General features: G+C 39.0%; 1 protein-coding gene across 1 annotated transcript in view; it reads left to right on the forward strand.

Moving 5' to 3' along the window:
- PDE11A (phosphodiesterase 11A) overlaps positions 1-26,275 on the forward strand; it is a 382,098-nt gene that overhangs the window by 136,514 nt on the left and 219,309 nt on the right. The window contains exons 3-4 of the mRNA XM_032407415.1: positions 10,760-10,849; positions 14,656-14,796. Coding sequence (XP_032263306.1) covers positions 10,760-10,849; positions 14,656-14,796 — 231 coding nt within the window. The remainder of the gene's footprint in view (positions 1-10,759; positions 10,850-14,655; positions 14,797-26,275) is intronic.

Consider the following 26,275-nt stretch of genomic DNA (forward strand, 5'->3'; position numbering starts at 1 on the left):
TCTGAACAGACATCTTACTAAAGAAGATACTCCCGGCAAATAAACATATGAAAAGATGCTCAACATCCTATGTCATCAGGGAACTGCAAGTTTAAACAATGATGAGATATCATGAAACACCTATTAGAATGTTTAAAATTTGGGGTGCCTGGGTGACTCAGTCGGTTAAACATTCAAGTCTTGATTTCAGCTAAGGTCATGATCTCACAGTCGTGAGATCAAGCCTCGTGTTGGGCTCCGCGCTGGGCTTGGAGCCTACTAAAGATTCTCTCTCCGTCGCCCTCTGCCCCTCCCCACTGCTTGCTTGCTCTCTCTCGCTCAAAAAAAAAAAAGAATGTTTAAAATTCAAGACACTGATAACAGCATTTGTTGACGAGGATGTGGAGCACCAGGAACTTCTGTTCATTGCTGGTGGAAATGCAAATTGGCACAGGCACTTTGGAAGATAGTTTGGCAATTTCTTATGAAACTAAAATACTCTTCCCATGCAATCCAGCAATCATACTCCTGGATATTAAGCCAGATGAGTTGAAAACATGTCCACACGAAAACCTACACATGAATGTTTATAACAGCTTTATTCATCATTGCCAAAACTTGGAAGCAACCAAGATGTCCTTCAGTAGGTGAATAGGTCAACAAACTGTGGTATATCCATATAATGAAATATTTTTCAGTGATAAAAAGAAATAAAAAGCTATCAAGACATGAAAAGACATGAAGTCACCTTAAGTGGATATTGCTAAATGAAAGAAGCCAACCTGAAAAGACTGTATACTGTATGATTCTGACTATATGATGTTCCTGAAAGGGCAAAATTATGGAATCAGTGAAAAGATCACAGGCTACCAAAGCTTTGGGGCGACAGAGGAAGAGATGAATAGGCAGAACACAGAATTTTTAGGTCAATGAAATGATTCTGTGTGACACTATAATGGTAGATACATGACATTATACATTTGTCAAAGCCCATAGAATATGCAACCCAAAGAGTGAACCCTAATGTAGACTATGGACTTCAGTTAATAATAATATATCAATATTGGCTCATTAATTGTAACAAATATACCACACTAATATAAGAGGTTAATGCTGAGGGAAACTGTGTGTGCTAGGGGAGGGAGGGAGGTTTATGGGAAATCTCCGTACTTTCCACTCAACTTTTTTGTTGTCTTGTCTAAAAAATAAAGTCTATTAATTTAAGAAAGAAAGACTGAAAAAAGGAATGGAGTACTGATACATGCAACAACATGAATGAGCCTTGAAAACAGTATGCTAAGCAAAAGCAGACAGACACGACAGGCCACATATTATGTGAGTCTATTTATATGAAATGTCCACTACTTTAAGAACCAGGAGTTATAAAAAAGAAGGAACTAGATAAATAAGATGGTGAAAGGAAGGATCCTGTTACTATAATAGGAGGAAATAGTGTGAATATGTTCTACATTTAAAGAAAAACTAATGTGTTTCTCATTAGAAAATAGCCTAAGAGGAATTTTTCTGTTCATACAATGATTATGATATTATAAGGTTTTTCTAGCATCAAGGTGTTGATACCAAGACTAAATTACTATGCAGTGTAGCTTCCTGCATTTATACCTGTGCTTGGTAATTGGAGAAATCATAATGACCTTAATAGCTAGAACTCAAGAATGGCTGGATCAAACTGTAGCTCAAACTGACTTCTTACACAAACTCTGAGTTACAAAAATGAATGGAGTAAATAGGCAGAATGAGATCTGTAGGTCAACCTGCTTATAAAAATAACCTTGACAGGGTTATATAGGTAGATATTGTTGTGAAATTTCTTTATACTGTGAGAGGGAGTAGGCCCAAGTTTACTGGGTCGTAATATCTGTTTATCTTAGACAAAGCAGTCATGGCTGTTGGATTGTATCAAATAGACGACAATTGCTAATTATCAAATAAGATTCATGATTTGCAAAAATGGAAGATGGTTATTATTCTTAGGATAAAAAGAGTGCTTAGTAAGTAGTAAAAAAATAGAATGTCCAGTAAAAGATAAGCAAAGACACAAATAGGCCATATTAAAAAACAGAGATAACCAACAAGTTATGGAAATTATAACCAACAAATTTGGAATTATGAAATTATTATCAATATCATTAGTAATCAAATAAATGTAAGTTAATGCAAAAATGAGTGCTGATTTAATCTGTCAGACAAAATTTAAAAAGAATAATAATACCCAATGTTGTACAAGGAGAGGTAAATGAATTCTCTGATGACTGTTAGTGGGAGTTTAAATTGGTAGAGAATTTTTGGAGGAGGAGTAGGCAATAGCTGTTAAGATTTTTTTTAATGCACATTTTCTTCAACTAAAATTTCACTTCTAGGAATCTGTCCAACAGAAGTATTGCCCAAGTGCACAAAGTTGTATTTATAAGAAAGTTCACGGCAGTGTTATTTGTAATAGAGAAAACTTGGAAACAACATGAATGTCAATTAATGGGTACATTCACCTCCTAGAATATTCAGCAAAGATTAAAAAGAAATAAGTAGATTTCTTTGAACGGACATGTCAAGTTTTCCAAGATATAATGCCAAGCAAAATAGAAGGTATAAAACATAACCTATAGTCTGATCCCGCTTATGTTTACAAACACCCCCAAAACTCGATATTGTATGTAGGCAGTTAATGAAAAAAAGGTCCAGAAGAATACTATAAGTGTCTCTTAAGGTTGTTCATTGGGAGGGAAGTCGTTAGCAGGATAGTAAATGAAGAGGCATCTGTAGATATTTTATTGTATACCCTTCTATACTGTTGGATTTTTTTTTAACAAAAATTAAAAATTTGTGTAATACTAGGAGTTATTAAAAAATGTACATGCATATTAACAAATTAATATTAGTAAAGCACTGGGAATATTTCCTGGTAGAGAGAAAGTGCTATGTAAGTGTGTGTTAAGTTAAGTAAGTAAGTTCAAATGTTAGGGCTTTATCCTAAGAAAATAATTATGAGATGTGCGAAGATTTATTTTTAAGATTTTTTTTATTGTTGTGTTAATCCCCATACATTACATCATTAGTTTTAGATGTAGTGTTCCATGATTCATTGTTTGTGCATAACACCCAGTGCTCCATGCAGAACGTGCCCTCCTCAATACCCATCACCAGGCTAACCCATCCTCCCACCCCCCTCCCCTCTAGAACCCTCAGTTTGTTTTTCAGAGTCCATCATCTCTCATAGTTCGTCTACCCCTCCGATTCCCCCCCTTCATTCTTCTCCTCCTGCTATCTTCTTCTTCTTCTTTTTTTTTTTCTTCACATATATTGCATTATTTGTTTCAGAGGTACAGATCTGAGATGTGCGAAGATTTAATTGCAAGGATATTTAACCCTAAGATTGTTAAAGTTAGAAGCAACCTAAATGTCCAGCAATAGATGACTAAGTGAAAAATATTAATCCATACAGTGAGTGAGATTTTTGAATGAAAATTTTTAACAGCTATATTGAGATATATTTTACATGTCATAAACGCACCCATTTCAAAGAACAATTCAATGATTTTTAGTAACTTTATGAGTGGTGCAACAATCAGCAATTTTAGAACAGACCCCTAATAAGTTCCTTTATCTCATTTACAGTTAATCTCATTACCACCACTAGCCCGGGCAACCAATAACCCACTTTCTTTCTGTATAAATTTTCTTTTTCTGGACTATACAATGGGATATTCTGCATTGGTCATAATAAGTGATAGCTAATTATAAAAAGTTAAAAAAAGTAGATAAAATATTACATACAGGATTAGCGTATTTGAATTTATATGGCGAGAGAGAGGAAAATTTGAATGGCAGTCTCCAAAATGTTCATAGTGGTTACCCTTGAACAGTAGAAATATGAGTGCTTTTTTTTTTTTCTGTTGAAATCTTATGATCCAAAAATGACAATTCAAATTATCTTGGAAAGGACATGGCTCCTGAAATGGGTTCTTTCAGTAAATGAAGAGGCATGGCTCCTGAAATGGGTTTTCCCGTCAACGCAGTGAGTAAGAGAGTGGGAATTTAGAAGTGCCTCGGGATATGAGAAGGTTGTTTTTCTAAAGTCTCCCACGTCGGGAATGGGAGCGAATAGAAATAAGGTTATCAGATAATATGCATGATTCAAGTGCTCAGCAGACCAGAGCCTGCAAAAAAGTCCAGGAGAGTAGGCCCTGATGCTGCCAGGCTGCCTGCCAGGAATCAGCCCCAGCCTGTCTACCCTTGGATAAGCTTGGCTTCTTAGGGATCTTTTAGCCAATACTAGCCTCAGGAAGAGAGGTGAAGATAGTGGAAAGGAGATCATTCCAATTCCCCTGGGGTCCCAGCTTGGATACCCAGGGGCAGAAGCAGAAGTACCTACATGCCCATCTCCTCAGAAGGAAAAGCAGAAGAGTAAGTTTCTTTCTTTCTTTCTTTCTTTTTTATTTTAAGATTTTATTTATTTGTCAGAGAGAGAGAGTGCACAAGCAGGGGGAATGGCAGGCAGAGGGAGAAGCAGGCTCCCTGATGCGGGACTCAATCCCAGGACCTTGGGATCATGACCTGAGCTGAAGGTAGACGCTTAACCTACTGAGCCACCCGGGCACCCCATAAGTTTCTCTGTCTACTTTATTTGCTGCCTTGCTCTTCCTCATCTTTTGTGAATGAAATGCACCCCCGTCCATTCTCTTTAGAGGCTTAATTCTTTTTTTTAATTTTGTTTAAAGATTTTATTTATTTATTTTTGAGAGAGAAGGCGTGAGCACGAGCAGGGGGAGGGGTAAAGGGAGAAGCAGTCTCTCCACTGAGCAGGGAGCCCGAGGTGGGGCTTGATCCCAGGACCCTGGAATCATGACCTGAGCCGAAGGCAGACGCTTAACTGACTGAGCCACCCAGGCGCCCCCTAGAGTGTTAATTCTTAAAGAAACAATTTCCAAAAGTATGTGTTGAATCAATCTATTCATGCCAATGTTCTTTCAAACAAAGTGGGGACTTTATGTCTCTGTGTATTTTTGGGAGACTGTTTTCTTCAAAGGGGGCACAGGTGACATTTGAAATAAAAATCTGACCTATTGTCTTTACTGAATTTGCCTAGGAAGAAAATTGCAGTGAACCAAACTATGCCTCTGGAAGCAGGAATTTTCTTTGGAGACTCTAGAAAACTTCAGACTCATTTTTTACTATTTTATTTATTTATTTATTTAAGATTTTATTTATTTATTTGTCAGAGGGAGAGAAAGAAAGCAAGCACAAGCAGGGGGAGCGGCAGGTGGAGGGAGAAGCAGGCTCCCCACTGAGCAGGGACCCTGACGTGAGACTCTATCTCAGGACCCTGGGATCATGACCTGAGCCGAAGGCAGACGCCTAACCAATGAGCCACCCAGGCGCCCTTCATTTTTTTACTATTTTAAATATTCTATTCTTAAAATATGTGGAAGGTGTTTCATTATGTGAAAATAATGTGACTGCCTCCATATTTTGATACCTTATTTTCCAAATTACTCTACTTGAAGACTTTATTTAGTGTTCGAGTTACAATCTCCTGTTTTAAATCGGTGGGGCCCACCCAGCTCAGTGACGTTTTGCCTTAGAGTTCCTGCCAGAGGGCGGGAGGGACCTGCGACTGCAAATCACAGGGTCAGCGCAGAGGCAGATGTTGCCTGATGGTGGGAAGACCTTCTCTCACCCATGACTTTAGCGGATAGTGATGTGGTTCTTCAAGCTATTTGCCTTCAGGAGTGGAGTCCATAAAGGGGATGGCCCGAGGCCCCTCAAAGAATCTCCAATGTAGACCTCCAGTGTCCTTTAATGATGAATAATTGGACCAGCCCTGCCCAGGAGGCTTTAATAACCTTTCTCTGTGGTCTGTAAGTTTGAAAAGGCTCAGTACCTACTGTCTTTCTTTAGGACATTGATGGAAGGTCTCAGTGCTCCCATTTTATGCTTATTAGTGACACTTCTCATGAGTTTCTAGGGCTAAAGGGACTTTTCTGCACTGTTAAATGATTTTCAGTTTAACTCCCTTTCTGAGTGGTATGTTGTAAAGATCAATTAGCCAATGTTCATAAAGTGCTTTCAAGCTGAAAAGCACTGCACAAGGGTGTACACTCATTAGCTTCTTAGTCATTAAGGTTTTTTTAGACCTTTCGTATTCAGAAACTGGATGATGAAGGCCAAATTAGTATTTTTTCTTGGAGGAGGGGGACTTCAAAAGGAGAAGAATAGAGCAATATCACTCTTTCTTTGTTTAAAAAAAAGACATCTGTTGCACTGGGACTGAAAAAAAGACATAAAAATTTTTATTTTTCATTGTCTCCTATTTCCATACTGCTTCTGCTTCTTCTCACTTCCTCCTTTCAAAATGCATTTGCCTGATTCTCCTGGATATTTATTTAGAAACTCATTGGATCATACTGTCATGTAGGTGTCCATAGTGGAACTGACTCTGGCCTCAGAGTGTTGAGTTGTTCTACCAATAAATGACACAGGGAAATCATTCTCTTTATAAACCAAGATCCCCTCCCAGTTTGCAATGTGTCATAAGGGTATAATATTGTCTCCATCCTCAGTAATCTTTGGCCAATATATTTAGAGTTCTATATGATTCAGTTAAGCCTTTGATTGAGGCTGGAAAAGTACAGACTGGCCACCAAAGACAGAAAGAGGTCCTAGGAGAAACAAGAGACAAAGATGGATAACCTACAAAGAATTAGATTGACAGCTGACTATTTTAGCAGCATCAGCTGCACATGATAAGAGAATAATATCTTCTAAGTATGGAGAAAAATAGCTGTCAACCTAGAATTGTATACCAAACTAAATTACCTTTAAAGATTGATCATAGAATAAGAACATTTTTATACAAAACAAAAATAACACATTTACCAGCAATGCTAAAGGATATCCTAAAGGATTCAAAAAGAGAAAAATTATTCCAGAAGGACAGAAGGAGATGCTGGAAGGAATGAAGAGGAAAAAATTGGTAAACATGTGGGTAAATCTAAATAAAGCATGAACTAATAATAATAATGTGCAGTTTGTAGTAACAAACAAGATATAAGTAAAAAAAGTAACATATATAACAGGAAGGTAAAAGTATTCCAGTGTCTTTATCTTATTTAGAAGGAGGCTAAAGATGTTATTTAGATTTTATTAAGTATATACATAGACTTTCTAGTTTTAATCACTAAAATAAAGGAAATGCAATGTAGTAGAGGGGGGAATCAATGGAATGAGACAATAAAATAAATAACAACTAACTCAGTAAAAAGGGAATAAAGAAATTTAACATGGATCTCAGTAACTGTTCCTGGGGTTCTTACCCTACAATTACAAATACTAAGTAACTATGTCAGGGAGTTCATATCAATACACCTACAGGATAAATGAAAAATGAAATAGTCTTTTTTTTAATTTTTTCTAAGATTTTATTTATTTATCAGAGAGAAAGAGAAAGAAAAAAAAAGAGCAAGAAAAAAGAGCTGGGCAAAGAAAGAGCAGGGGGAGGAGGAGGGTCAGAGAGAGGGACAAGCAGATTGTCCGCTGAACAAGGAGCCCAATGTGGGGCTCCATCACAGGACCCTGGGATCATGACCTGAGCTGAAGTCAGACGCTTAACCAACCGAGCCACCCAGGCACCCCAAAAATGAAATAGTCTTAATGATATGTGAACAGCTGTTTCTGGCTTGGGATGAAATGTTCGCTAACAGCCTCATCTTGATGACACAGGACATCGGTTATGGGAGAGGAACCACAAATGTAGGGAACACACGTCTTTCATAATGGACAGTAAGCCTGCAAGACCTCTGCCCCAGAGAGAGATACTCCCTTAATGATACTTCATAGTAAACAAGTGTGCTCTTTGCTCTGGAAAAAGATACGGTTTCCCAAGGCTGTTCATTATACAAACACCTTTGAAAGATAGAGCAGTGCCTTTGCTTGTAAGCTGGCAGAAATGTGAGAGACCCATGGAGAGATATCTCCCAAAAAATGTGGGTAAGTTTCTAAAGCCTCAATTTTCCCATCCGAAAAATGGTATAAATGGTATGACATATGTGATTACAAGGATCAGAGGGTAGAGCACATATAAAATGCTTAACATCATATCCAAGGACTGTGTCAATATCAATTACTACTACAAATGATTATTTCTTGAATAAAATATGAGCATGTTTATTGAATTCTTTGTTTTCTCCAGTAAGTAGAATGTTACAGCTCATGGATGTTTCTACCGATTAGAATCACCAAATATTAGAACTAAAAAGGAAAGATTAGCCAGTGAAACCAGGCATTTTATAGATAAGGAAATAGGTTCAGAAAGGTTAAATGACTTTTTGGCTTTCACACAGAAAAGCCATACAAAGGACAATGGTCATCTAATTTAAAATTCACATTCTTTTTAATTATACACAATGCTTGGAGCTCAATAAATATTGGTATTACAAATGAATTGAAGCAAGCCCAGGTATATTAGAAAACATTTCACGTGGGGCGCCTGGGTGGCTCAGTCGTTAAGCGTCTGCCTTCGGCTCAGGTCATGATCCCAGGGTCCTGGGATTGAGTCCCACATTAAGCACCCTGCTCAGCAGGGAGTCTGCTTCTCCCTCTACCCCTCCCCCCTGCTTGTGCTCCCTCTCTCGCTGTGTCTCTCTCTGTCAAATAAATAAATAAAATCTTTAAAAAAAAAAAAACATTTCACATATTCATTTGGTCATGCTCTCTGCCTGCTTGCATAACCTACAAACCATATTAAACATGGTCTCTGAAGGCAAATAAATACAGGAAGGAAGGAAGGGAGGGAGAGAGGAAGGATAGAGGGAGGGAGGGAGGAAGAGAAGAGGAAAGAAAGAAAAGAAAAAAGAAGAGAAAAGAAAGGAAGGAAAAGGAGGAGAGTAAAATAACCCGTATCTCCTCCTCCCCTCCACCTCCATCATAGTCACTGCCTCCACAACAGAGAAAAAACAGGAAACAAAAGAAAAGTGCTTTCTGTGTGTGTAGGTAATGTTGAAAGTGGTCCCATTCTGGCTAATGACAGGGAAATTCTGGCAGAATATTTGGCAGCTTTATGTCAATAGCTTTATCTGGGTTTAGCAACAAACTTCCTAAGGCATGAGGGGGAGTAGTAAGGAAAGGGAATGAGGGGGTGACAGAAATAGCACCTCGTTCTAGGAGGCAGCATGTTGTAAGGAATGATCGATCATCAGTTGTAGAAGAAGATGACCTGAGTTCCTGTGTGAGTTTGAGCAAGTTACTGAATTTCCTGATCTCTAAAATGTACTTAAAGTCTCTCCGTGAGAAGTTGATGTGCTATTCAGATGACGAAATGAAGTGAGCGTGTCTGGCACCTAGTAGGTCCTCATTAAATAGAAGTTTGAACCAAATTCAGTGAAGGAATTTATCCTGGAAAGATGTGTAAAAAATCAACTCACTGGTTTTGTACGTCTATCTACTCCCAATCCTGCCGTTTGTCTTTCTTCAAGAGCGGTGTCGCCACATTAGCTTCTACAGCATTGTGCTACACTTCCTGGGACCCGAGGTCAGAGTTGAGTAAGCCCAGGCAGCCAAAGCAAGATTTTAATAGGAAAGAAATGATAGGGAATGTGGATTGTCCTTCATCTTTTGTCTTTCTCAAGCCCTCTGCAAAATCACCTTCCACTCTAGGTAATTGTGCTCTGCGGGTCCCACGGGTGTCTCCCGCAGCTCCTGCCATTCTCATCCCTCACCCATGGTGAACACTGCACTTCCGCCTTCTGGGCATGCAGGAGCGGCTCTGTTTTGCCACTGCTCCGTACCTCTTCACAGGACATTGCAGTGTGGGGGGTGTGTGTGACAGAGAGAGAGACAGAGACAGGAAAGGAGACGGAGGGAGGGAGGAAGACGATGCAACAAAACATGCCCTTTTCCTTAGAGAAATCCCAAAGCAATCTTGCTCGTCACAATGTTCTATGTTGTGAAGAGTCTAGGGAAATCGTTCCTTTGGTTTTTACTTGGGGCATTCTCTCTCTCTTTGGAATCAGAGATTCCAGAGATGAATTTGAGTGAGAGTGTCAGGCAGTACTGAAAATAAGTGATGATGAAATGATGAGCAAGTCTTTGTTAGGATGGAGCCCACCACACCGAGCTGTTTCTTCCCATAGGAGAAGTGTGCTCTCTGAAAGGATCCCCAACCTTTCTTCAAACAGGCTTCTGTAGGATCATCCCACACATTTGCATTCACATCCAGTTATGTCAACAGAACAGTGGGCACAATTTGAGCTCTTTTGCACGAGGCTATTAGGCCCTGTGGCCCCTAAGTTCCTACTGGGCCAATCTACCAGGCATACTGAAATTTGTAGCTAGCAGTGTGCTAGGGTCAAGCTGAGAACCCTGGTAAAGATACACGTGTACAAGGAAATTGACTCAGAGCCTGCCGCCCTCCAAATATGAATGTGGACACTTGCCTTACATTTTAGATACATGAGTTGATTCATTTATTCCTTTTTCACTGATCAAAGAAGGAATACACAGATGATTTAGGTACAGTTCCTGTATTAGTCATCATTGTTGCTACACTATATGTGCTCATAGATGTGACTGTCCCTAGTTAAAGCTTGTTGAGACCATCTTAGAGTCAACTCTGAAAAATATCCCTTCTAAAGTTAAGATACTTGTATCAGTAATTCCATACTCGATTTCTGTGTTGAAAAGAAAGTATTATAATCAGGCCAATGCAAGGAATATAGCATTTGGTGCAGTAAGGTTTTAATGTTCTTAACACTCTCTCTGCCCCCAGGTTATGCAGATGTATCTTCCATTTTGTGGAATTGCCATATCTAATGCTCAGCTCTTTGCTGCCTCAAGGAAAGAATATGAAAGAAGCAGGGTGAGTAGAAAGAAACGCTGTTCACAACCCTCCAAGCTCTCTGACTTTCAAGGGTCTGTGAGTCATCATGTCTTTTAAAAACAGCAGATGATGTTTGAATAGTACAGGAGTCCTTTTTATTTGTTTAATCCTTCAAGTTTATGGTTGAAGATATCTTTGAAGCAGTAAGTGCAAATGGAAGTGGATACAAATTCTCTGTTGTTTGGGGCAAATAGTACCAGCTTCTTTTAAAAATGAAATTAATTTCACATCTATACTGTAAGGTAGTAGATATACTCTTATTTGTAGCTTTGAAACAATAACACACTTTAGCTATATTTTTACAATTTAGTTTCTTTAAGAAGCAAGATACGTTACAAATGATTTCACCCCACCTCATAGATTTTGCTTTTGAATTGAAAGTTTTTCTGGAAGAGCACCACAAGAGAACTGGACAATAATGCAAACACTTTTATAGGATTATAAAGAAACACATACAAAGAGGGACTTTCACCAGCTATCCAGGTAAATAGGAAAGAGAGAAAGAGAGAAAAAGAAGAAACGAAGGAAGGAAGGAAGGAAGGAAGGAAGGAAGAAAGAAAGAAAGAAAGAAAGAAAGAAAGAAAGAAAGAAAGAAAGAAAGGGAAGAGGGAGGAAGGAAGGAAGGAAGACTCAAAAGAAATGCTAAACTATCAAATAGATATTAAATTATATTAGGCTCATAGTACAATAGATACAGGTAGGTATAGATAGGTACAGCAGATAATAGTCAAGCAAACCAATAAAAAATAATATAGTATCAGGTAGTTATAAATGCTATAAAAATGAAATGAGATGAAGAGATAGAGACTGATCACTGAAGGCTAGTTTGAGAGGATGCTTATTTCAGAGCATGATCAAGAAGTTCTCTATAAGATGTTATTTGAACTGAGACCTGAATGAAATGAAGGAGCAAAACTACCCAAAGATCAGGGAAGAGCATTCCAGATAGTGGAAATGTCAAGTTGAAAGGCACTAAACAGGCAAAAGCTTGGTCTGTGCATCTAGGGAGCAGAGAGGAAGAACTCCAATAGCCAAAGCAGTACTTAAAAAGAAGGACAAAGCTGGAGGTACCACACTTCCTGATTTCAAACTATAATACAAAGCTCTTATAATCAAAACAGTATGGTACTGGCACTAAACACAGACACGTAGACCAATGGAATAGAATTGAGAGCCCAGAAATAAACCCATGCATATACAGTCAACATATATTTGACAAGGGAGCCAAGAATACTAAATGGGGAAAATATAGTTTTTTCACAAATGATGTTGGGAAAACTGGATATTCACATGAAAAAGATTGATATCAGACCCCTATCTTACACCACTCACAAAAATTAACTTGAAATGGATTAAAGATATATATGTAAGACATGGAACTAAAACTTCTAGAACAAAACATAGGGGAAAGGCTCCAGCAATTTTTTGGATCTGATACAAAAGCACATTTGTGATCATTTCACAACATGTGATGTATCAAATCATCATATTTTACACCTTAAACTTACACAAAGTTATATGTCAATTATATCTCAATAGAGCTAGGAAAAAAAGAAACAATGTGACTGGGACTAGAGGAGCAAGAAGTGAGAGATTCCCTCCCAAATTAGCAGTGACATATACAAAGCTTATTGATGTGGGAAATGAGTGACAATGACTTTTGGCTTGTACATCTGGCAAGTAAACAGTTGGGTAAGGAGTCTAAAGTTTTGGTGAGATGTCAGGACTCGAGACTCGTCGTATTGGGGAACGATCAGTATATAGATGATACTTAAAAGTAGGGTACCGAGTGGGTCAATCTGGAGGAGAATCTGTAGATAAGAGAAAGGGAAAGGTCCAAGGATGAGCCCAGGAGCAAAAGAAGGCACTAGACGAAGGAGGGGGGCCAATATAAGGGAAGTCAAGAAACAGGGAGTGTTCAGCTGTGTGAAGAGCCTCCAATGTCTGTTGAATTGCCCATCGTCCAAGATTTTCTTCTCTTTTTCTCCCATTGTGGAGCTAGTCTGTATTATTTGTGAAACTTTTATCACTTGTTAGTAAAGCAGCAATTTTTAATTAGAAACAGTAAAATTACTATGATGTGATTTGTCAGTGCAAGACTCAAGGCACAATTAGTTTTTCCTCTGAGATAAATGTTCTTGTATATGGGTCCCAGGGGCCCTATCCACACAGTCACAACAAATTGAAAAGTTAAATAATTGCTCAGTTAATATGATGCATCTGAAGAAATAGTCTGGATGATTAAGGAATAATGTTTTCCCCCTTAATAACAGGGAATTGTGTTGGTAATTATTCAGACAATTGCCTCATTTTTAATGTTATATTTAAATATGAAATTATTGCACGTTGACTTCTTACAGCAATTTGCTGCCCAAATGCCAAACAGTCAGGATACACTCAAAACTTTTTTCACCTCCTGGTGTTTCTCCTCTTCAGGATCATAGAGCCACCCAGGCCCTTAGCCGTACTCAGAGGTTCTCTTTAAAGAAAATGCCACCAAGGATATTTGATCCTCTTTTAGATGCTCAGTGAACTAGACTCATTTCATGGATCCCTTAACTCATTCAAATGCTTTTCTACCTGAATAGACTCAGAGAAGAAATTTTCACATGTTTCTAGTGGTTTCAGGACAAATCAAATTCATTACTAAAGTTGAAAATTGGTCATATCCCTGGGATGATCATCAACACCATCTACCTGAATAGAAGTGAATTTGAAAACCCACAAAATCCTTTTGTGAGAGGTCAGACCTGAGAGTGTACATCTTATTAAGTTCTGTTGAACGAAGCACCTTCTGGCCAGTTCACTGGCTGTGTAATTTTCTGATTGCTCTCTGGCAGCAGCATAATACCTACTACCTGTACATAGCCCACTATTCTGAAATCTCTGGAAAGAGCCATGTTATTAAAAATTCCAAATAAATATTATTTCAATGCAAAAATTGCAAGCTAACTTAGCTGGATAAAATGAGAGGTTATTACCATTTGATTTTTAAGTGAGTATGCAGGTTTTCAAGTTAGTTTTCAAGTTACTTTCAAGTTTTCAAGTCATTCATCTAAGGTTTTCTTTCTTTAATTTGTGTGTTTTTCATTCTGTTAACAGAAATTTTAATGGTATTTTCTTTCCTGAGATATATTTTAGTATCTGTGTATTCCTGGACAGGTGAGATGAAGCAATATTTCTTATGTAGAGGGATTAATGGGGATTTTATATATTTTTTGAAGGCTCTGAAGCTTAATTAGCATTCACCCCTATAATTCTTTCAGAGTTCTGTGAGAGATGTGTATTAGGGAAAATAAGTCTCAAGTCTGACCATGAACCTGTTTCTTCCTGGGTGAGGAAGAGCTGCTTTGTAATTTTCTGAAATAAATGTTCTTTGGAGAGAATCAGGTATTCATAATTTATAAAATGTTGGGTTTATACCTAGTTACGTTGCAGAAAAACTCCTGTGAAGTGGGGCTGGGGAGGGAAGCCTAGAGCTATAGCGGACTAAACGGGATCGTGTAGTCATTAGCTCCTCGGGAGATAGTCCTATAGCTGTATGTGGGATTTATATAGGATTATATGGATTGACACTATTCTCAAGTTGTATTTTTCAGTTCAAAACTGTGTTATAAAACAAAATGATGGACTATGTCGAAACAATGATCAATGCTTTAAAAATTAGCCACACAAAAATATTTATATTTTATTACAGCAAACACCAAATGGAATTTTGAGAGGAAAAAAAAATTTTTTTATTCAGTCCTATACCCACCTAAATACATCCATTTTATCTTTCCTAGGCTTTGCTAGAGGTTGTTAATGACCTCTTTGAAGAACAGACTGACCTGGAGAAAATTGTCAAGAAAATAATGCATCGGGCCCAAACTCTGTTGAAATGTGAACGCTGTTCTGTTTTACTCCTAGAAGACATTGAATCACCAGTAAGTCATCTTTTAACTGTCACACAGTGTTGAAGACTGTGTTAATGGACTGAAGTTTCATTTATTTGTAATTCAGCTTGTGAAATCTTTGCTTGAACCACTCACTTCATGACTCTTCTAACCATGAGGTCACTTTTTATAAAATTAAAGTTTTTTTAAATTTCTTTTACATGTATTTTCCGTCTTGTTTTGCTGTCACCTTAGAAACATAGGCTCTTACGTTGATGGGGACCTTGGAGATCAATCCCAGCCCTGAGTATTTACAGATTACAGATTAGCTGGTTTGCCCCATGTCTCCCAGCTGAATAGCTCAATGCCGGGCTCCCATCCTATTCCCCCAGCATGAGGAAGGCCGTTGGCATCTCTGGGTGTGGACTGCAGTCCAGACTGTGCTCCCCAGCCCTCTTATGAGGAGGAAGCAAACAAATGCTGGAGGAGCAGTGCCCTTTGCTTCTGGGGCTCGGACAGACTGTACTTGAGCTGAGGGGGGTGACAGGCCTCAGCTGGGCTGTGCTCTGCAGCAAAGCCTTGAAGTGTAGTTTTCAAGTTCTTTTCCTGTTGCTTCGGAGCTGGGGACGCTTGCACAGAGCACACACCAGGTGGAGGCGGCTCCTTGCCTCTTCCCTGCTGGGGTTCCTGTTACTCCAACGGCAGGCATCAAGCTAGTTCAAGGCCTCCGGCCTGCAGCACCTTGGCTTTCAGGTTTCTGTTAAGCCCTTCAGCTCTTTGGGGGAAATCTGCTGGGTAAATATGCAACAGTATTGAAAATAATGATCATCATCAATCTAACTTCTTGAAAGTTAAATGTCTAAACCCTTAGTAGCAATTTAATATCTTTACTGTGAACTGTCTTCGAAGACCAGGAATTGTCTAGCTATTTAAGTACCGTTTTAATACTTCAGAGGATGATATTTTACTGTACTTTGCTTAGAAAAGGTTATTGTCTTTGCCTTCAGGTTTGTTTTCCTCCAAGAATAAGAACCTTAGGGTAAATTTTGGAGATGTAAAAATAAGTATCATAAAATTTACAACATGAAGTTTTTTTTTTTTAAGATTTTGTTTATTTATTTGACACACAGAGAGAGATAGTGAGAGAGAGAGCACAAGCAGGGGGAAGCGGCCGGCAGAGGGAGAGGGAGAAGCAGGCTCTCCGCTGAGCAAGGAGCCCAATGCGGGGCTCGATCCCAGGACGCTGGGATCATGACCTGAGCCGAAGGCAGACGTTTAACCGACTGAGCCACCCAGGCGCCCCACAATGTGAAGTTTTAAAAAATCTATACATGTTTAAAATGTTGAGGCATGTTTGCCCATATTTTAGCAGAGCTTGGCATTACTTCTACATCAGCAGGTGTGGTTTAAACAAACGATAGCCTTGCCATTATCCTGTGATTATGTAAAACTCAGTGGAACCCTGGAAGAACACCCCCCCAACAATAGCCCACATTTATGGAATGCTCTGGATGTTGTGTGAAGTACTTGAGTTCATTTAATTGCCCCTCATCCTTATGAAGTAGGTATTATTATCATTCTCACTTTATAGAGGAGGAAATGAGGCTCAGAGAGTTGAGTGACTTGCTGGAGTCTTCCCTCACCGCCTGACTCTAAAGCCCCAGAAAGGAATGGGGAGGAGTGGGGGTGCTCGGTGGTACGATGATAGTCCTGGCAAGCTGTAGGCTCTCACCAAGCAAGGGCGGGAAGAGGCAGCTGTTGGGGCCTCAGCTTACATGGGACGAATCTGCTGGTGGGGGTTCTGGGGTAGCGCAGTAGCCTGATGATGTAATCAAGAGCCCAGCACTGTCCACTTTCCTGCCCACGTCTCAGTGCTCGGCTGCCTTTCACCCTCATGGTCCAGGATGCTGACACAGCTCCAGGCAGTGTGTCATCATGTACCAGAAGAGGAAGAAAGGAAAACTTCTGTTTACCTAGCTCTCTTTTTCTCAGGGGAGAAAGTCTTTTCCATAAGAGTTTTTTCCCAGCTGACTTTCCTGCAGGATTCACTGGTCAAGAATGAGATATTGCAAAAAAAAAAAAAAAAAAAGAACGAGATATTGCTTACATCATTCATATTCTTGATATTTTTCTATTCTTCACTTCTCAGTCTCTAATACAGGTGTATTCAAATGTTCAGCATAACTGAGATTTATCAGTATCTTCTTGTCCAGTTCTGTAGGTCGTTGATTTAGTTGTATTAATATTACTTGTTCATGCGTTTTTGAGTTTGGGATTGGAGGTCATTTTGATGGGAGGGTGTTCGTTTGTTGGTGCCATTGTTTTCTTTGGTTCTTTCTTGTACTCCTCCCTCCCTGTCTAATAGTTTGTGCAGTCCTTGGCCCCTAGTCAAGAACAAGTTGGGTCTCCTGCTGCGTGGTAATATTACACTAAGCCAGAAGCAGCGTGGTTCGGTGTCTGGGGGTGAAGCTAGGTCACCTGTTTCAAGAGAACATTTTTCGTCCCCAAACCCCAGTAGAAGCTGAAGTTCCAATCATTGCCACCTGCCTGTTTCTGGACTTGGAGGACAGTAGGCCTGTGTCTTCAGGCTTGGCCCTTTAGAGACCTTTTCTTTTTGGTCTTCTCTGCCATCCTGCCCTTCTCTTTTTTCTGCTTTTTAACCTCTAGATGTCTTTCTGGTTTTCTCTTTCTGTATTTTTATCAATCTGTGCTCTGTTTTTGGAAGAGACAGATGTGTCAAAGCATTAACTTATGGCATCATGTCTACTGGAGTTCCATATGCTACTTTTTACAATCGGGGGGAGACAAGCATCATTTCAGGAAAAAAAAAATCTGCTGGAAGTTTCCTTCCTCTAAAAATAACTTTTGCTTTTCTCTATTTTATTAGAATCATTCCTGAAAACAGAAACTTCTGATTATTGCCTTGTGATTTGAGTATTTAAAAAGCTGGTTACTGCAGATGTATGATATTTCCTGACCTTTGTTCATTTGAGGGAAAGAGGAAGAAAAGAAATTGAAATCTAGCTATCGAAGCTTTGATTCATCAAGCTCCTCAGTGTTTAGAGACTGCCTTCCTGAGCAGGCAGGTGTTAACTGATCAGTTCACTCAGTAGATGCCAAAAACAGAAATAAGGAATGCCTTTCCAGCCTCTCTCCCACCAAAATTCATATTTTACCCTCTTTTGCTTCCCTTAAGTGTTTCAGTCAGTCAATTTTAAGTGACTTTGTCAGTGGTATCTTCCACTAGACTGAAAAAGTAGAAAGATTGTTCCTTAGCTAGCTACCATTGACATTAGGAAAATTTAGTCCTTTGAACTGAATATTCCCTATATAATATTATGACATTCCATGAACCTGTCCAAGCAATTCCTATACCTTCTGTTAGCTTCTTTCTAGTTCATGTATTTACTATTATCTCTACTTCTTTCTGTGCTTTGTCAAGGAAAGCAAGAATGTGGACATTTTCATGGTAAAGTCCTAAGGTACTTTCTCAGGACTAATGTTTACTCGTGTTCTCCTTTCACGGATCATCCCGATGGCTGGCAGCGACTGCCTCGTGGAAAACTCCAGCAAGGACTTCATAACCCAGCTTATAACCAGGAAGCTAGTTTCAGGAGCTCACTTCCTAAACCAGGAAGCATGACCTACACTTACTTTTTAATATATTCCTTAACTTCTTGGCTCTTGTGTAAATATACATGCAATTAAGCCATTGAACTAGATGATCTTCCTGAATCCCATATTTAAAAGGAAGAGATGGAGGTAACTGTTATCTGATTCTTCCAGAACAGCCTATAATTCAATCCCCTCCATTCTAAATGGATGGCAAAAATCGCTCCAGGTCACTTTCTTTCCATTTCCTTACCTTTCTTTAGCTTGTCTTCTCCCTATAAGGAAATCAATGTAAATTCTTTTTGATTTTTGTTCCAATTGCTTTTTCTAGAGTGCAAAGTGGCAACTATCTAAAAAAAACTCTGATGATTATCCAATCATTGTTTTATATATACTCACATCATTAATCATTAATATATTATATTATATATTTGTTATATTAAGTCACTTTATTAGTAATTTTCTATCAATATATTAACTCACATCATTAATCACTTCTATGTGTTAACTATATGTATATGTGTGCATATATATATATCCAACTTCTGAACTTCAATTCCCACTCCATCTCCACCACATCCTGCCCCAAATCTTTATCACTTCTAAGATTTCCTATTTCAGTTCATAGAATCATCATGTAGTAAGCAACTCAAGCTAAAAAACCACACAGTAGCTTCTAAGTGTTTCTTACCATTTACGTTCAATCGTTTGTCAGTTCTGTTGCTTTTATGTTGAAACCTCATTTCTACTCCCTTCCTCTCGCCTCTTCTACTACTGTCTTTACTAATCTCTTAGCTCCACATTTTCCTCAACTCACTTCTTCACTTGCAAATGGGGCAGTCTTCCTTTCCATCAATTCTTAATACTCCTTCTAGTTCTCTTTCTAAAACATGCATCTGCCTCTCCCATGGTTCAGAATATTTGGTAACTGTCTGTTGCCTACACCATAAAGTTCAAACTGCCCAAAATACAAGGTTCATCACCTCTGCTCCCAACTTAACTTTTGGCTGTTCTTTCCGGTCCTCAGCCTCACCCTTTCCCTTTCTTCCTCCTCTATCCCCCCTCCCCAGGTCAGCCTATGCATGCATTTGCCTCTGTATCTTGGAACATCTTGTTCTTGTGGACGACAAAATGCACCAGACATTTAGGGAGATAATTTCATCCAGGCTATTGCTATAGGGAGAACATTCATTTCTGAGGAACATCTCAAAAAAAAAAAAAGGAAGGAAGGATGAAGACAGGTCTTGTTTTAGAATATGCTAGGGCAGGGTGGTCCTTTGAGGTTAGCCAATTCTGGAAGAAAGTGGTAGGAGGGATTTCTTTATTATTACTGTTTTTTTGGGGAGAGCAGGGCTCAAGTAAAGTTCAACATTGTCAACTCTGTACTGACTATTTTCTGCACCGCCCCCCCTTCTATTCTTGATGTTTCTCTCCTTAGCTCAGTGCCCTTGAATGTACTTGGGCTTTCTTGCCCACTGGCTTCCAGTTGAGTTTGACAAAAAAGAGGGATCAGCAGAAGGTTTTTTTGTTTTTTGTTTTTAGATTTATTTATTTTAGAGAGAGAGAGCATGAGCGGGAGGGGCAGAGGGAGAGGGAGAGAGAATCTCAAGCAGATTCCATGCTGAGCACAGAGCCTGACACAGGACTCGATACTGTGACCCCAAGATCACAACCTGAATAGAAACCAAGAGTTGGATGCTTAAACTACTGCACCACCCAGGCACCCCCAGTAGAAGGTTTAAAGGCTGGAGGAGAGAGAAATTGGGGATAGTTATTCCTCTTGTTCTTTCTGTGCCAGTTGTTAGAGGTGGCTGGATTCTTCCAAGATCCCCTTCCATAGTTCTAGTGCCTCAAGGACACCAAAAGCATTATTCCCTCCTTCCTGACATCCTTCCTTCTCTCCCTTGCTCTCTGTGATCTTTAGACATGCTCCTTTAGACTGCAGTCTTTCCAAAGTTGCTAGTTCCTGGGTATCTCACCATTTCTTATTGGTTTCTTTTAACCCTGCCCACACTTCTGTAACTAGTCCCTTTATTGAATTAGGTTCAGTTAAAACCTTTTCAGTGTTCTTTCTGTTTTCGGCCAAAACTGACCTATTTGGTCCCTCAACCCAGAAAACTTCCCCCACTACTCAGCCTAGAGCATGCCTGCCCACCGATGAAGACACAGTTCACACAAAGACTTCTTCAATACCCTCTTCTGTGTGCTTGTAGAATTTTGAACATATACTGTGGTGAAATTATACTTTTGTGAACTGTTCCCCCCACCCCTGTACTATTTTGTGAGTCCCTCAAAGACAGGACATGATTTATGCCCCTTTGGTATTTCCAGAGCCCATAATGGTGCCTGTACACTAAGTATTTGATAGATGTTGATTGAATGAATAAATGATTAGAGTAAATTACTCATCATCATAAATGAGAAATTTATCAAGAAGGATGACAATGGATGATCATTTAGTTCTTTTGCCCTATAGAATAGTCCTCTTGTGGAAAAATATAGATTAAGAAGACTGAAAAATGGTGATTATTAGATCATTCCTATTTTCTTTTTGGTGGCAGGAGTATCTGTTTGAGCACAGTTTTTGTTTTTTAAGTTGTTTTTAAATTTAAAAAGACAGAGAGAAACCAAACCAACTAGTGCTTGATAAATATCCAAATCAAAAAGTCTTCTGTCCGTGGAGCTTTTCCAAAGAACAGGCAGAGGTGCTCGGGGATATTTTGTTTGCTTCACTGTGTACTGCCTTCCCCAGGGTGCAATCATCAGGGCTGATCAACAGCCAGGAGAGCTTGGAACCACTTGTTCAGTTTCATTGACCTATAAACCACTTCTGATATTTCTCTTATAAGATTCTCTTTTTACTTAGTGTATGTGAATGTGGGTATTTATTTATTTAATCTAGGCTCATGTAGTATATCTATTATAAAATCAAACTTGGATTTAGAGAATAAATTTTAAAAAATTAATGAGACCGAGAACTATACAATTGGTCCAAGTCAAGAATAAAGCATGAATTTTATTCTCTTCTTTTAGGCTCTTGTCTGTTTTTTATTGGTCATAATCTCCACAGTGACACTATATATCCCATTAAATTGCACTGAAATATTTTAGCTGTTTTTGCTGTTTCATTTTTAAACCCAGGTGTCTGACTATAAATAATTTTCTACTTGAATGCATTATATTTTTAATAAATATTTTAAAATACATAAATTGTTTGGGGCATGGCTGCCTAGAGTTTTGCTTTTCAAAAAAAGATACATTTGAGAGTGAAAAGTGGCACTTTTAATAATTGTTTCAGGACAACAGGCTTAATTAAAGTGGGACAGTCCGTGACAACTTTGACATATGCATGTCCTCAAGTATGTCCCCCACCACTTACTGTGGTGCCTAAAATTTCCATCATTACAGTCTTGTGTCAGATGTGAAGATTCTGACTCCAGGAATCCCCTTTCTGAATCACAGATAAATTACATAGGAATATGAATATATTAATCTATCATCAGTCATTAAAGTTTAGCAAAAAATAACTAGAGATGGCTCTAGATCGTAAGTCAACAAACTCTTCTATGAAGGGCTAGCTAGTAAATACTTTAGGCTTTGTGGCCCATATGGTCTCTGTTGGAGCTACTCAACTCTACTGTTAGAGCAAAAAGCAGCCACGGTAATATTTAATTAATGAGTGGGCCCTGTTAAAATGTGACTTTATTTATAAAAATAGATGGTGGAGAAGATTTGGCCCATAGACTCTTTTGCCTATCCCTGCTCTAGAAGAATGAGAGGCAAGCAGATCAGTCTGCATCTCCAGAAACGTATTACTTCTCTTCTGTTCATCCTGCTGGCCTCAACATGGACCAAGTCCCATGAGTATGTCGCCTTAAGGGCCCAATATTCTGATGACTTGGAGGGTTCACTGGCCGTGAGTCTAATCTCAAATTGCCCTACATTCAGAAAATCTGTAAGAGGATTCCACCAGCAGCCCTGGGTTCCTGACTAGATGGTCTAGACTAGGATTTCTGTGATAAATCCATTCTAAAATGGACTTGAAGCCCTTCATAGTCAGATTGGCTGGACTTAGACTAACTTTCTACACCTTATGGAGCCAAGGCTGGCTTTTCATCACTTTCTTGATCTTATCTGGCTTACAGTCATCAGTGGGTTTGTCCTCACAGTTTCCGTGCTCTGCTTATATTTGACCACTCTCTAAACGGGACTCAAGCCTGCTTCTCTTTTATTCTTACATTGTTTGCTATCAGCTGGAGGCCCTTAAATGTTGTATTTCTCTTACCCACCATTCCAGATTCCTTTCCCATGCTTCTGAAAAATCCTCTTTTATACAACTTAATGTTCAACTGTAATTACTTTTACATAAGCAAATTTATGTTACTTCATGTGTAAAAGCATTTTTATACACTTTATACATTTTTCAAGTACATAAGTACTTTATCTCCTCTTGGTTTATACTTTAACTCAATTAATTACCACAGCACTTAAAGCACCCTTCAGCAAAAATAGAAAAATTCATAGTGAGCAAATATTTTCTGAGTGCTTATTAGGTGCCAGACACATAACAAAATGAAAGGCAAAATTTCAAATAAAATGGGAGAAAAAAAAGTAGATGATATAAGCAAAACCAAATGAAATCAGCAATCTCAAAACCAAATTATGCTGCAAAAAGATAAAACTTTGAAACTAAAGCTTTGCTCTGAGCTTCCTAACAGCTAAGGTAAGAGAAGAAATTTAATACATTTTATAATTGTTTGTTAAGTAAAAGGAATCACAACAGCTGATCAAGAAAAATCTTCCTGACCCTTAAGTTTAAAGTTTTTTCCCCTTTAAAATATTATTTAAAGGTTAGAGACCTTATTTACTATGTTTTGATATCTCTTTTTGTTACCCAGTATACACTGATATTGCCTTAGATAATCAATATTAGCCAAAGACCATTATTCTCAACATTATTCTCATTTTTCTTCTAAAGACACAAGAACCTATGAATTATCACATAAGGTACAAAGTAAGGGAACATAATCTATAATACTGCCTTCACTTCTGACACCAATTATAAGTTCAAGGGTTCCCAAGACCACCCTCAGTCTCAATAATTTGCTAGAAGGACTCACAGAACTCACTGAAAGCTGTTATACTCATGGTTATGGTTTATTATGAGGAAAGATACAGATTAAAATCAGCCAAAGGAGAGATGCATGGGCAAAGTCCAGGAGGGTCCAAATGTGGAGCTTCCAGTTGTCCTCTCTCCATGGAGTCATGGATAGCATTCACTTCTCCCAGCAATGATATGTGACAATGTACATGATGAAGTATGGCCAACCAGGAAAGGTCACCCAAGACTTGGCATCCAGAGGTCTTTATTGAGGCTTAATCACCAAAACTTAGTTGACCACCTACAATAGCTGACCTCAGTCTCCATTCCTTCCAGAGGTCAAGTGATACCACATGACCCAAAGCTGCACCCGACCCGACCCCCCACCCCCCAACCACATTGTTGTGTGGCTCAAATTACATTGTTCTATCTGGCTGGCCCAAGGCACTTTAATCAAGGCTGGATATGTCCAGGGGCTTAGAGGTTACCTCCCAGGAGCCAAGGGCAAAGTCCAGACCTTTCTTTGCATAGAGTTAATTCTTTATTACACACAAGGTCAACACTATGGTTCATGAATCCAGTGTCTGACTTTGACCGGGACACCGTGGACTGGTTTATTGGGGGACACAACTAGTATTCTCCATGATATAGAGTGCTAAAGTTAAAGGATAATCCTTGACTTTCCCTTTACTCATTAAATATAAATTTAGAAAATAAAACCAATAAAATAAAATAAAATAAAATATTTGACCCTGTTTTTCTTTTTTTTTTTTTAAAGATTTTTATTTATTTGATAGAGAGAATGAGAGAAAGAGAGCATGAGAGGGGGGAGGGTCAGAGGGAGAAGCAGACTCCCTGCTGAGCAGGGAGCCCGATGTGGGACTCCATCCCGGGACTCCAGGATCATGACCTGAGCCGAAGGCAGTCGCTTAACCAACTGAGCCACCCAGGCACCCCGACCCTGTTTTTCCTTATAGCATATGGTTTATATTGAAATAAAAAGTACTAACATTTTTTTTAAAGTGTTTTTTTTCCTTTTGGTAGTTTTAAAATGTCCTGTTTTACATATCAGGAGTTCAAACACTGACATTTCATCAAGAGGTTATTTGTTTATCTTATCCATTCTCTTTCTCATTCTAGATCTATAAGTTTTATAGCTTTAAAATTCCAGAATTTTCTATTCCATTTCTTATCAGCATTATCCTTTAGCAGGTTTTTTTTTTTTTAATTTTTTAAACATTAAAAAAAACCCTTTATTCTCTTTTAATCTCTGAACATTTCTTAGGTTTGTTTTCCTAAGATGTGGAAAGCAGAAGTTCCTTATTATTCCAGGAAGCACTAGTCTTGAGAAGCCAGGGCAAATTAAGCTCCCTAGGATACAGTAGACTTCATGCATGCAGAGATTGTTTTCCGTTTACTTTCCCACGTGTAGTCCCAGTGCCCTATGCTCCTTGACACATACAGACACTCAGTACATATCTGTTGTGTCGAAGCACAGTTTTTAAAACGTTAAAACCTAGCCCTTGCATAAATCTAAAGCAAGCATGTACCAAAGATTTATTGAACTCATTAAAGAGATAAACCAAGTGAGGTAGTAAAATCAGTTTTAAAATAGGTACTAAGGGGCGCCTGGGTGGCTCAGGCAGTTAAGCGTCTGCCTTCGGCTCAGGTCATGATCCCAGGGTCCTGGGATCGAGCCCTGCATCGGGCTCCCTGATCAGTGGGAAGCCTGCTTCTCCCTCTCCCTCTGCCTGCAGCTCCCCCTGCTTGTGCTCTCACAGTCTCTCTCTCTCTGTCAAATAAATAAATAAAATCTTAAAATAAAATAAAATAGCTACTGAAAGAATGCTAGGGTAAGATTGCTAGGTTAGATTTCTATAATGGTTACTATCATCCAGGACAATAAAATTGTCACTATGGGCTTACCTTTACTACTGCTCAGAAATCATTTGCATTTCTCCTTGGATAAAATTCATTTGTGCATTGTCAAGCTGTTCTTTGTGGCCTTAATGACTCACTGAGTGCCTGCACTCAGCCTGCTTGTTTTGAACTTTTACCTAGTTATTGCCCATTTCTGGGTACCCATCCCCAACGTGTGTGTTTAAGCAGTAAGCCTCAGGATGACATTCCCATTTTGCCCCTTCCTTCCTCTCCATGTTGACCCAGTTACATTCAAATTACCCAAAGAGCAGGTTTCCCAAGTGCCACAAGCTACCTTACCCCTGACACCATTAAAGGTACTTACCCATGGGTCCTTGCTCTGCCCTTTCCCTGCCTGCAGTGACCAAGCTCTGGGCTTTGGGTGACTTTATATGATCCTCTGAGCATACCATGCTCCCGTCTCTATGATTTGTGATGAATTCTTTAATTTCACATGCCTTTCCAAGTATAATTTCTGGGACTTTGTCAGAGTGATCCTTAATGACCCCACAAGGGGGCTTACTCCCTCATTTACAACCCTAATTTGTATTGCTATCAGTTTTTCAGGAATTATTATCTATCCTTTTAGAGTTGTAAAGTATTCTAATTAATAGTAAAAAGGAAGCCAAATGAAGTATTCCTTAGTAATATTGAGGAGTTTAATCTCATCTGTCCAGTCAGGGAATTTAAAGGTATCTCCTTTTTGATGGGTGCCTGGGTGGCTCAGTGGGTTAAGCATCTGACTCTTGATTTGGGTTCAGGTTGTGATCTCAGGGTCGTGAGGTCTAGCCCTACATCGGGCTTTGTGAGCTGGGTGCATACCCTGCTTAATATTCTCTCTCTCCCTCTCCCTCTGCCCTGCCCCACTTGCACTCTTCCTCTCGCTCTTAAAAAAAA

Source organism: Phoca vitulina, unplaced genomic scaffold, assembly GCF_004348235.1.
Source record: "Phoca vitulina isolate PV1807 unplaced genomic scaffold, GSC_HSeal_1.0 scaffold1, whole genome shotgun sequence".
Classification (NCBI taxonomy): Eukaryota; Metazoa; Chordata; class Mammalia; order Carnivora; family Phocidae; genus Phoca; species Phoca vitulina.